Source organism: Squalius cephalus, assembly GCF_949319135.1.
Source record: "Squalius cephalus genome assembly, chromosome: 6".
NCBI lineage: Eukaryota > Metazoa > Chordata > Actinopteri > Cypriniformes > Leuciscidae > Squalius > Squalius cephalus.
Window position 1 is genome coordinate 40,212,364 of NC_137127.1, and position 12,464 is coordinate 40,224,827.

At 36.2% G+C, this 12,464-nt stretch overlaps 1 protein-coding gene across 5 annotated transcripts in view; it reads right to left on the reverse strand.

Moving 5' to 3' along the window:
• Positions 1–12,464, reverse strand: part of vaspb (vasodilator stimulated phosphoprotein b) — a 48,692-nt gene that overhangs the window by 5,149 nt on the left and 31,079 nt on the right. Inside the window, exons 3-11 of one of the 5 annotated variants that reach the window (XM_079875094.1) lie at positions 11,440–11,620; positions 11,298–11,358; positions 9,224–9,351; positions 8,635–8,885; positions 7,044–7,198; positions 2,378–2,435; positions 1,769–1,796; positions 1,645–1,684; positions 1,387–1,443 (exon numbers count right to left, since the gene is read on the reverse strand). In XM_079875094.1, coding sequence (XP_079731220.1) covers positions 1,387–1,443; positions 1,645–1,684; positions 1,769–1,796; positions 2,378–2,435; positions 7,044–7,198; positions 8,635–8,885; positions 9,224–9,351; positions 11,298–11,358; positions 11,440–11,620 — 959 coding nt within the window. Of the gene's footprint in view, positions 1–1,386; positions 1,444–1,644; positions 1,685–1,768; positions 1,797–2,377; positions 2,436–7,043; positions 7,199–8,634; positions 8,886–9,223; positions 9,352–11,297; positions 11,621–12,464 lie in introns of all 5 variants that reach the window. The other 4 variants (XM_079875092.1, XM_079875091.1, XM_079875095.1 and 1 more) reach the window with 4 other exon arrangements.

Sequence of the window (12,464 nt, forward strand, 5' to 3'; positions counted from 1 at the left end):
CTTGTATATCCTCACAAGCAAGAGTTAAATGAAGTCTTAAATGAACGTAAAGATGCGTGTCAGATCTGCGGCATGTGCAGCAGCGGCAGGTCTTAAAGTGACAGCGGCCTAATAAACCTGCTGCTGTCTGTGTCATTAATGTTAAAAAGGAAAATCATCCACTGCTCTTGACTGAATAACCTTTGTAGCTTTAATAAGGAGTATTCTATATTTAATGTATAATAGGCTATGCAGTGAAGACAATGAATTGTTTGATAACTTTATTCAATTTCTGTATACTTCCTACCTATTAGACGTACCTAAAAAACCTTAAAGCACCGTTAACGTGAAGGATATATGGGTCAAAACCAACGAAAACAATAACTTTTTTTATGCATTTTGACATTTGCCTGACTGGGCCAAGAGAAAAAAAATCCTTAGCGTTGAGCCTCGACATATTAAAGACACAGTCAAATGTGACATTTATTATAATGGATTTATGTGAAGATTGTTTCAAGTTCAATTAAATTAAAAGTTATTATATTTTTTCATTTTAAAATTGAAATCTTTCAAATATATTGTAATGTTGAATGGCTACAACTGATTAATAGAGACATTAGCAGTATTGGTATCGATTAATCTGGCCTTCATTCAGATGCAAGTAAACAAATATTTAAAATATACTGTCTTTATGTTGTTTCTACATTAATTTGGAGATTAAATATTACAAATATTTTAAAAACTTTAATTGTTAGGTGCAATTAATCACGATTAATTAAAGAAAAATGTGTGATTAATTAGTTCTTTTTTTTAGTCATTTGACAGCACTAATCAAAATGATTAAAAGTGGCAGTAATGACTAATAGACAGTACATTTCTATTTCGAATAAAAGCAGATTTTTTAACTTACTATTCAAAGAATCCTGGAAAAAATATATTATAGTTTCTACAAAACTTTTAAGCAGTACAACTGTTTTTAACATTGATAATAAGAAATGTATGGAGCCCTTAATGGGACAAAGTGATGGAAAAAAAAAAATGAGATGGGAGGAAAAATGATGTCTTATAATGCGTTTGCGTTCTCTTGAGAAACGTTTCATTCGCCAACATTACCAAACGCAAAGTTTCTCGGGGGAATGTGAAACCATTGCGAGAGAACGGTTTCAGGGGTTTCAGAAGAAATGTTTCTTCAGCATCAAATCAGCATTGCATCAAGCATCAAATCAGCATAATGGCTGCTAAAATATCAGCTTTGGAGTAGTAAGAAATAAAATGCATTTTAAAATATTTTGAAATAGAAATGCATGCATTGCATGTTTAGGTAAATGTGTGTGTGGAAGCAGAGGAACCAGGCGCGCTGACAGTGTTAGACCATAACCACATGAGAGCTTACTGTAGTAAAAGTACCTGGTAAGTGGGCTAGTGGAAGAGGGCGATTCCAGACTTCTGGGTGCCGAGTTAGTCCTGTTTGAGACATGTACTGTATATATACTTCACTTTAAACTACAGTGCCCTATGGACAGTCACACTGTCCATACTCACTCAACAGCTGGAGTTCTTCAAACACCAGACTAACGGAGATTCAGGTCTGTTACATGATTTAGACAAAAGTTTTCAATTCAATATTCAATACAGTTCAATATGTGTCTCTAAATGAGTGTTTACCTGGGCATGGTGGCGGATTTTTCCCATGGTCTCCTAAAGTCTGTTAATGAAAAATCACAGATGAGAAAAGACTCTGAGTATCTAAATGTCACAAATATCAATCACAAATGCATTGTATTCTTACCGCCTGGGCCTTGACTGTCGGAATCATCCTGAAGATCAACAGGTAAAGGAATAGAAACAGAGAGTCGATTTAAAGAGTGTTTCTACAGCATTCAGTAATAGTGATGGTGTTTCAAGTTTAACTCAATTTTACTTACATTTACAGTAATAGCAGCTATATTCCATCTCAAGTCTATGGACAAGCTCTTTTAAGACTTTTGCATGCACTTTAAATAGTTGATTTACAGGAAATTAAAAAAAAGAAAAATTGCAGGATTTTCCCCTCAAAACCAGTTAAGCACAAACCCCGCCTCACAACCCATTTCATTGGTCAACTGAACACATAGTCTCCTGTTAAGAAAATTTCAGACTTTCAGAAAATTTTTGATTAATCTGATCCCGACAACCAGTAATGCTGTCTATCAGAATATGCTACCGATGCTATACTAAGGTTATGGTTATGGTTTAGGGTAGCATTGTGTAGGCAATCAGGACTGTGACTGACATAACTAATAAAATATTAAGAATCAGTGTGTTTGTGCTTAACTGTGGGAAAAATCATGCAAATGCTTTGTTTGGCAATTGACACATTTACCCATAATGAGCCTTAAAAGATAGAAGGTGTCCTTACATTACTTGGCTCTTCTGCTTTGGGAGGAGGCTTCTCCCCTTTATCGGTTGCTTTTCTCCTGTGTCAGCAGACACAACGACAATAGTTTTTAAAAAATAAAAATCAGTCATTTACAATAGATTTTAACACACAAGCCAAAGAAATATCATGGGTTATTTACAACTTAATATCTATAGATAACATTAGTAGCAAGTCTGTAAAATAAAACGAAAGAAGCATTAACAGTAATAAATTTGGCGCAAGGATGAATTACTTGAATTAATAGTTGACCCAATTACTCGTGCTCGTGTCATTCCAAACCCAGGCTTTCATTCAACTTTATTGACTAAAATAACTAGCTTCCGGCAGACTTCAGCCATTCACTGCCATTATAAAGCTTGAAAGAGCCACGACATTTTTTAATATAACTCCAATTGTATTCGTCTGAAAGAATAATGTCACATACACCTAGGATGGCTTGAGGGTGAGTAAATTATGGGCTATTTTTCATTTTTGGGTGAACTAACCCTTTAAATCTGTCATATAAAGCGATTGTGTCTCTTCAGAAGATTTAGATTGAACGTATGGATTATGTTTAGGAACATATGTAACAACAAAGGTGAGTAAATTATAGTTTTCATTTTTGGGTGAACTAACACTTTAAGAGGGCATTTGTCAATTTACCCTAATAAATTAAATATTTATTTATACAAATATCGCTCTTGTCTCAAAATATTTGTATATATAGGCCTTGTATATTTTGCAAGAAACTTATATAGTTTCTATAGATATAATCAACAACTTTAAATAAATTGTTTTATATTTCTCCATTGTTTTTTGTCTCCATTGTCATTCGCAATGCTTGATGGGATTGTAGTTATTTCCCTCATTATAGCTGTTAAGTATACAGTCTTGCACCTTTTTTTTTTTTTTTTTTTTTCTGAATTTGAAATACTTTTTGCTTCAAATCAAAGTTTGTGATGTTATGATTCACATCATAGCTGGTTGGCTTAGTTCATGGCTTATTATAATGCTTTAACAAAGACTTTAAAATCCCTATGGGAAAAAAATAATGGAAAAATACTTCCCGAACCAGTGCTGGCGACGCACTAATGCACTCAATAAAGCTGAGTTCTGCACCTCGAATTACAGGAATTATGTCAGTAATGCAGAACAAGAAGTTCATCCACCTAGTCATGCCTCTTCACAGCTCAAATATTAAATATTTTTGTAATGAGCAATTCATTTAATGAGCAAATCATGTAAGTGCTTCACATTGCTGCTATTAAAGCCTCCAGCACCCTTTACATTTCAAGGTCATTACGAAAGTACTTCGATCAACAGCCATTTTGGAAACACCCCAGGCTGTTATTTTCTAACCACACAAGAACATCTTTCAGGTTGATCAAGGAAAGACAAAAAAAAATTTTTTTTCACCCTGTTGAAAAACCAACTAATAAACATTGATCAACTAACAAGACTAAATTGCAATAATGTAATCTATCAGTTTAGTATTACAGTATGTGGCCACTTTATGCATTTGAAATTAATTCAGAAACTGAGAATTTGTTCTTATTTAGAACTGGTTCCACCTTTAAATAAATAAAAAATACCAGAACCAAATGTCTTTTGGTTCTTGAACATGTAGAATCGAATCGGTGGAACAACACTTCTACTGAATCTATGGAGCGAAACATACAGTGCAACGGTCAACCAGTGCCGAATAAATCAGTCTGATTCTTATGTATTTAAAGGAGAACTCCGGTCAATTTTAACATTGAGCAGCTAATTTTTTCAAGCTCATCGATTGTCGAGTTCACGCGCATAGGTTTAGTTACCTATGATCACGCGCGTGAACTCGGCAATCGACTACTTTGGACTTCAACCGAAAACAGGATGTAAACTAGGGGTGTAACGGTACGTGTATTCGTACCGAACCGTTTCGGTACAGGGCTTTCGGTTCGGTGCACGTGTGTACCGAATGACTGAATGCAATATTTTGTGTGCGGAACATAGGTACATTTTCGTGTTTCCACACGAACATATTAAGTGGCGGAAGTCTCCGCGTTCAGCGCAAATCCCGCCCTGCAGCTGATTCTAATGTTTTTTCCTATTAGACATTCTCTGGTTTTACCCGTGTTTTACCCGTCGTCACTGTAACAATAAAAATAGACTGCATGGCGAAAAAAAGCTTTTCCGCTTCGTGTGCGCCGCCGCACTCTCCGTTCCGTGGCGTGCGCGCGCGCGCGCGCGCGCGTGTGTGTGTGTGTGTGTGTGTGTCGACGACCCGCTGCGCTCTCTGCTCAATGTTCGAGTCCGTGTTTGCGCTGCGCGTTCTGCTCTGTGGTTAACGGCCCAAACACTCCAATCATGTACCGATCACGCACTGGAAAAGCAAAGTCCGCTCAAATAAGGTGAAATTTCTCAGTAGTAACTTAGATTTCTGTTTGCTGAGCTGGTATAGTCATGCTGGCAACAATGGTAAAATGACCTGCTCTGATCACATGCTCTGGTAATAATAGCTTTGTATAGCTTTGGACTATATTTTATTTTGATAATTATTAAAAAAGTGGAAAAAAAAATCTTAAATTGATTATGTTGATTGATTATTGAAAAATAATAATACATTAATATATTTGTTTAATATTATTTTAATATAGGGCTATTTTCTGTTCCTGCACTGTAATCATAGTTATTTATTTATATTTTTCATTATATTTTATTATGTGATATTGGTTTGAGACTGAGAGTATTTTATTTAGTGGAAAACTTTGCAGCAGTATTTTATTTCTTATTCTTTTTTTATTTTATATCTATTTTATTATATTTTATTAAAAAGTGTTTAAAAAAGTGTAAACAAATTGTTAAAAAAAGTTTATAGTAATAAACAACCTGCAGTTTAATGTTTGCATTTCTTTCCCTTACTGTACCGAAAATAAACCGAACCGTGACTTTAAAACCGAGGTACGTACCGAACCGTGATTTTTGTGTACCGTTACACCCCTAATGTAAACACAGGTATTTGCGCTGGCTTAAATAACATCATTTTTATACATATCTTTCACATCTACTGCAGTCAGATTCACCCGTGTTCACTCTGAAGGAATCACTCACATTTTCTGTGCACTTGTAATGACACATCAAGGATGTTAAGAGGCTAAAAGCAGGTTTAAAACTTGCCCCATTGAAGTCAACAGGGTGCAAATTTTAAAAATAGAATAACTCGGTGTAGGCAACACCGATTTTTGTCGTTGTTCTCTATATTGACAGCACTCCAAATGTACAAAAAAAATGAGCTCAATGTTAAAATTGACCGGAGTTCTCCTTTAAGTCAAAAACAAAGTGTGAAGAGTGTAGCCCAGTTCAATTGACTCTTATGAGCTGGTTGAATGAAAGAAATACTGTTACTACATTTTTGTATGCTTAATATTTTTATTATGTATTTATTGTATTATATGTGTCCGTATGTAGTTAGAACAAATGACTGGATTGCATTTATGGCGCCTCTAAAAAGGTCTGTTAAAAGTGATTAAATGTATCTGTAAACAGATACCCTTTGAAAGAGCTATATAGTATTTATTGCTAATTTGTTATCTATTGCTCAAATGTGAAATGAATGAATCAGTTGCTAACAGATTGCTGATGGAGGTAAATACAAATGCAATTTTCAAAAACAAAACAAAAACAGAAGCATTTTTAACAGAACTGCTAAATAAATGGAATCGGAATTGGAGTCAAGGGAGCCTTGAAGGTTAGCAAAAAAAAAAAAAAAAAACCAAGTAAGCGTAAGAACACTGCCGAGAAATGGATGTCAATGGAGGAGAGGCTTCAGTACACTGAACAGCCAATCGGCTATTCTTCAACATATTGTCCATTAAATATTCAGTTTGGATTGATCGTTTTGCGACAGGTAGGATTCTGTTTTGTTATTAATATCCGCAAACAGCGTTGTACTATCGTACAACTCTGACAGCAACTCAATGAAGTTGAAGCAATATTGTGTTTGGTTATCAAAAGGCACATGTGATCCAAGTTGGCCTCTGTTTCATCTCATGGTAGAGCAGTAGAGTTTGATATCTTTCCATCTGAGAGAATCTTTTAATGTGACAGCTCAGTTCCTGCCCTTTTTTACAATCTGAGATAGAGCTGATTATATTATACTCACAATTATATTGGTCAATTTTGTATTGTAATCATGATTATTTAACACGATTAGAAGTGAGCGATATGACCAAAATCTTATATGAGCTTGCATATCTTACATAATCTTTTCACGATAGCGATATACATCAAGTATACTTTGTTGGAAATAAGGTTCACGATAGTCACATTACATGATTTGACTGATTCGGACGTTAAGGTGGGGAGAAAGTGCACTGCTTTAAAGGAAAGGAACGTAATGTGGCAGAATAATCGGTTTATCTCAATTACCATGTTATCATAATCGTTGGAGGCCCAAATTAAAATCGAAACTTAAATTCAATTAATCGCACAACCATAATCTGAGGGACGATCTGAAATTATCGTGGTAACCGAGCCTGCTACTCATGCATCACATCATCATTAAGCTGTAAAAAATTAAAATTAAACTCCTTAAAACTGAGACATGTTCCAATGTTAATGGGGGGATATGTTTGTGATCTTCACATTTGCCGTATGCTTTTTTCGAATATTTTTTTTTACTGACCGTCGTGCTAGAATTGCGCTCATCTCTCCCATCAGGCCTCCTCCTCCTCCTCCTCCGCTGGGCAGAGATACACTGCTGCGACTGCTGTCTGCTTTAGGAGCTGCCGCCACACTGACCGCAGCACTGCCTCCTCCAGCAGCAGCAGCAGCCTCATCCTGCAGGGGGAAGCACTGAGTCAATAACAGCAGATAGCCATGAATATGTGTGCAAAATGGGTAACACTATTTCACAGTGTCCTTGTTACGCATGTTACATGTACTTACCATAGTAATAACAGTAAATTAAGCATAATTACATGCAACTAACCCTCAACCAAACCCTAATCCTATAGTAAGTAGGCCTACATGTAGTTGCTTAATATTACTCAGTACTTAAATCTAGAATTACACTAACAATGACACCTTAAAATAAAGTGTAACCGCAAAATGTTATAGGAGTTCAGTCTCAACATTTAAACTACTGAACAAAGTGAATAACATGTACATTTGTTTGTAATTTCATCTTTGTGAATGTATCTCTTTTTTCATTATTCATCATTTCACGGTCTTCATAAAGTTCCACCAGCGGGAACATTAAGGCCTGTTCACACCAAGACTATAAAGATAATTATATTAGCATATATTAGCTATTTATTAAGAGTGCGCTGCGGTTAAGTCATCTGCCGCTTTAAATGCTTTAGCTCATCAAAGTGGAGTGGATTCTGATTGGCTGTCAATGTTTTTGTCGTTCATCAGCTGGAAAAAATAAAACGTTCTGAAAGTGAATCCAACAATATCGCTCCTCTGTGTCATTATCGTTATAGTTGTGGTGTGGACTTCCCTATTCTCATTCAATTAGAACAACTATTAAAACTTTATAGTTATCGCAATAGTTACCATTCTTGGTGTGAACGAGCATTTATGCTCTTATTTCACATCTGGCTTTGTATGTGATTGGTTCAATTCAATTGACTTTTATTTGTATAGCGCTTTTCCTAATACACATCGTTTACAAAAGCAGCTTTACAGAAAGCTCAGACAGAAAAAAAGGCTGTTATGAGAGGTAACTGTCTAATTTATGTATTTCAGAAATGTACATACAATCACAGTTAGCCAAAAATGTATTTGACTTAATGTAATAATTTAAGGAAGAAACAATGAGCTCATTCAAGAAATGAATACTTGTTTGTTAACAAATGATTATGACATTTAGAAAAATGTAGCATTGGTGCATGTTGATTCAGAGTTGGTTGTCACCTTCTACCCTATTTCTACTATCTACATAATTTTTGTAAACCTTTAGTACAAGTTTTAGATTTGCCAGTCATTTATTCTCTGTTTCTCTATTTTCTACTTCTACTTCTACTTAATACACATTCCTGGTCTTTCAATTGCGCATGAATGATTCACAAGGGCACGTTATTCCACAAATAAAAAAATAAAAAATAAAATAAATTGTATCATTAAAATGTGATAACCTTCTAGTCCTCTGAAAGGAATTTCATTTTCGTGTGACTCCACCAAGGCCATAAATAATGTTACAAGGATGTGATACATTATTTCAACCTCTGGAAATTCTCTTATTGTGATTCTCATGTCACTCATTGTCTCACCTTGGCCACTTTGCGCAGTTTGGCAGCTGCCAGAGCAGCGGCGAGACCCCCGCCACCTGCTCCTCCTTCCCCACCTCCACCTCCTCCAGAAGAGGGCAGTGGAGGAGCAGGTGGAGGTGGAGCTCCTCCCCCTCCCATGGGGGGAGGCCCAGGTGGTGGGGGGGGTCCAGACGGAGGGGGCCCAGGGGGAGGTGGGGGTCCAGGGGGAGCCGGAGGGCCTCCAGGGGCCAGTGGTGGTGGAGGAGGAATGACTACAGTAGAACAACAGCACATCATTTACACACACATACAGCAAATTACGTATTAATTAAATATGTATAAGCTCAGAAATGGGGATCAGTCAGATATATGAACTCCCTTTTTATTTTATCTACTCCATGAAAGTAAACAACTTAAGTCTGAACACAACAGACGACAGGAGCATTTAGAACTAATAAACACTAGTAACTACTAAAAACGAATGAAACCGTGTACTTGTGTAGTGTACTTAAGTTACAATAACGCTCACACACACACGCACACACACTCAGAAGACAGCAATAATCGATACACAGAGTTTCTCCGTTGAGGTGAAACACTTTCTACTGACCTGAAACTGCTTGCCGTTCTCTTTCCTGTCGTTCTCTTTCTTGTCTTTCTCTTTCCTGTCGTTCTCTCTCTTGTCTTTCTCTTTCCTGTCTCTCCCTCTCTAGCTGCTCCAACCTCTGCTGTTCCAATCTGCAGGGGAAAAAACGTGAAGAAGGCATTGCAATTATTTTGGCAAATAATAGTCAATAAGCGAATAATTAAATCGTGAAAAATGTCCAATTAAAATAAATTCAAAAGAAAACCAATAAAACATTATGAAATAATATGAATATAATACATTCTTCCAAATGAAAGCCGAATCGAAACAGAAATATCGATTAATCGGCCACATTACGTACATCCAAGTGTAACGGATTATCAAAAAAGAAAAAATATAGGGTTGGTTCTATGCATTGGTTGTTGAGATGAACAAGAGCTTTCAGGGTCAGGGTTTAAGCGGACTAAATGACTGGAGAAAACCAGAGAGTTCTGTCAATTTTCATCCGGAAGGTCCAGTTATGACATTTTGATTAAAATGTAATATTTTGTTTTAAATAAAACATATACACAAATAACTGTTCACAATAAAACATAACATGCATTTAGAAAAGGCATAGGGTGAAATAGATCTTCATTTGACACTGTTGCCAATGCAGTCACTGGGTTGAATCAGTGGGATGCAATTATTTGGTGGGTTGACATATTTTGAATCGTTCTGAGAACTCTTAAATGAGCCTGTATATATAAAACACTTTAAACACGCAACATGCATGCAAACTTACACAAATAAACATACATACTCTTTGAGGCACTTATGAGACTGCAATGCCAAGTTTCATGTTAAGCCATTCAAAATATTTCAGTCAAGTCAAGACATGACTCATGAGTCAACAGGCTCCATGTAAAGTCTTTATCAAGGTAACCATAACAACAGACATACAGAGAGAGAGATATGAGAGAGAGAGAGCGAGAGAGAGAGAGAGAGAGAGAGAGAGAGAGAGAGAGAGAGAGAGAGAGAGAGAGAGAGAGAGAGAGAGAGAGAGAGTCTCATTCCAGAGTTTTCCTCTGCTGGCAGGGATATTGTCTCTTGAATGTTCTTATTAATTTAAAACACTATTATTACCACTATAAAATTGCTTTAAAAATCCTTCACTGTACAGTTTCCCTATATATAGGGTGATGTCAATGTGGACTGCCACAAACTTTTCTGCCACAAATATTTGTTCAAATAATGGCACAGTAACCTAAAATAGCTGTGTAGTAGTTATAAAAAGAGGTCCATGAACAATTTAAATTGAGCCGGATTTAAATCAGAGCTGTGGCATAACGGCTATCAGAATTAGTAGAACTTTACTGCTCATGTGGGCAATGCAAGTTCGAGTCTGACTCACATAATTTCCAAATCCTAATCTGTCAAGTCACCATTATTTTTATAGCGCTTTATACAATACAGATTGCTTCAAAGCAGCTTTACAGTGATAAACAGTAAAATAATGATTCAATGACACAAACAAGAGTTCAATTCTGCTGTAAAGCAGCTCTAAAAAGACAATAGTAAACAGTACTCAGTTGAAATCAGTTCAGTGTTGATTCAGTTTGGTTTAATAACTGTGTAAAGTTCACCAATAATGTAATAATTCAGTTCAGTTCATCTAGAAAACAGCTCTGGTGATGTCATTGTCCAGCTCACTTCAGTACAGTTGTCATCCAATAGCGTCAGTGCATTTAGTAAATAATATTGCTGAATATTAATAGTGTGATTCTAACAATATTTTAAGTTTAAAAAGACACAAATGTTTCATTTTTTTTACCCTGTAGTATCCAGAAAGAAGAAGAGGATTTAAATGTCAGAAGACCTGACCCGGACTTTTGCCCCATCACTTCAGGGGCTCACGGAAAGCTAAAGACTTGAGCGTTAATACCAGTAAATCCCTTGAGAGTGTGTGCTTGTTTCTCTGTGTGTGTGTGTGTGTGCATCTGTAAATGAGGTTAAAGAAGGAAACAGCGAACAAAAACAAAATCACTTAATGAAAATACTGATAAAATAAAACCTGTCAAATTCTTTGTTACAAACACAACAACAAATAAGTTTGTACCTCTTCTGTTGTTCCAGCTCTTCTGGTGATGGTCCATTGGACACGGGCCGTGTGGGGAAACCTAATGACAATGCAGTTGTAAAAGGTTGTGTTGAACAGATACGCCCTGTCACAATGGGATGTAAATGGGAGTATACGTTACCTCCATCAGGGATGGCGTTGAGGATATCGAGCGCGTGCATCATGCCATTGGCGAACAGCGCTGCATCTTCCTTGCTGCCAAAATTCAGTCCCCACACCTGCCGAGCATCCCGCCATTGGTGGAAGTTTGGCGTGGCCTGATTATATTTTAATCCCTTTACAATTGGACAATTCATCACAACCTGTACAAGAAAAGACACAAATGTCTAAATGTAAATTAAGCCATAAATGCACACAAGTATAAACTGTAGTTTATTGGAGAAGATAAATATTCATGCATAATCAATGTGACGATTATTTTTGAAATGCAATTCATTATAGACTATTACTTAAATACACTTCTTTTATGATGAACATATTTTACATTTCTGAATGATATATTTTTTTAAACTTTTGTAGGAGTTAAAGGGATATTTCACCCAAAATTGAAAATTACCCCATGATTTACACACCCTCACGCCATCCTAGGTGTAAATGACTTTCTTCTTTCAGACAAAAAAACATTTGGAGTTATGTTAAAAAAATGTCCTGGCTCTTCCAAGCTTTATAATGGGAGTGAATAGCGGTCCTGATTTTGAAGCTCAAAAAAGTGCATCCATCCATTATAAAAGAACTCCAGGGATTAATAAAGGCCTTCTGAAGCAAAGCGATGGGTTTGTGTAAGAAAAATGTCCATATTTAGAACTTTATAAACTAAAATAACTAGCTTCCGACAGATGGCCATACGCATCGATTTACGGTGAAAGAGTGACCTCTGACCCGACAGTTGAGATTTGAAAAATATTTCTCAAAAAAAATCCTGAAAAATCAGGACGCATTCTTGTGTGCAAGAACTGAACAACTGAAGGAACAAAAACGCAAGGTTCTCAAAGAGCGTTTCGAGAAACAAAAAAACACATTTTTATTGAAGATATACGCAAATGTGAATAACCCTTAAAAAAGACTGATATATGCAATTGAAATAATGGACTGCCATGGACTGTAGGCCTATGACAAACATAAATGAAACCATATGAAACAATATTC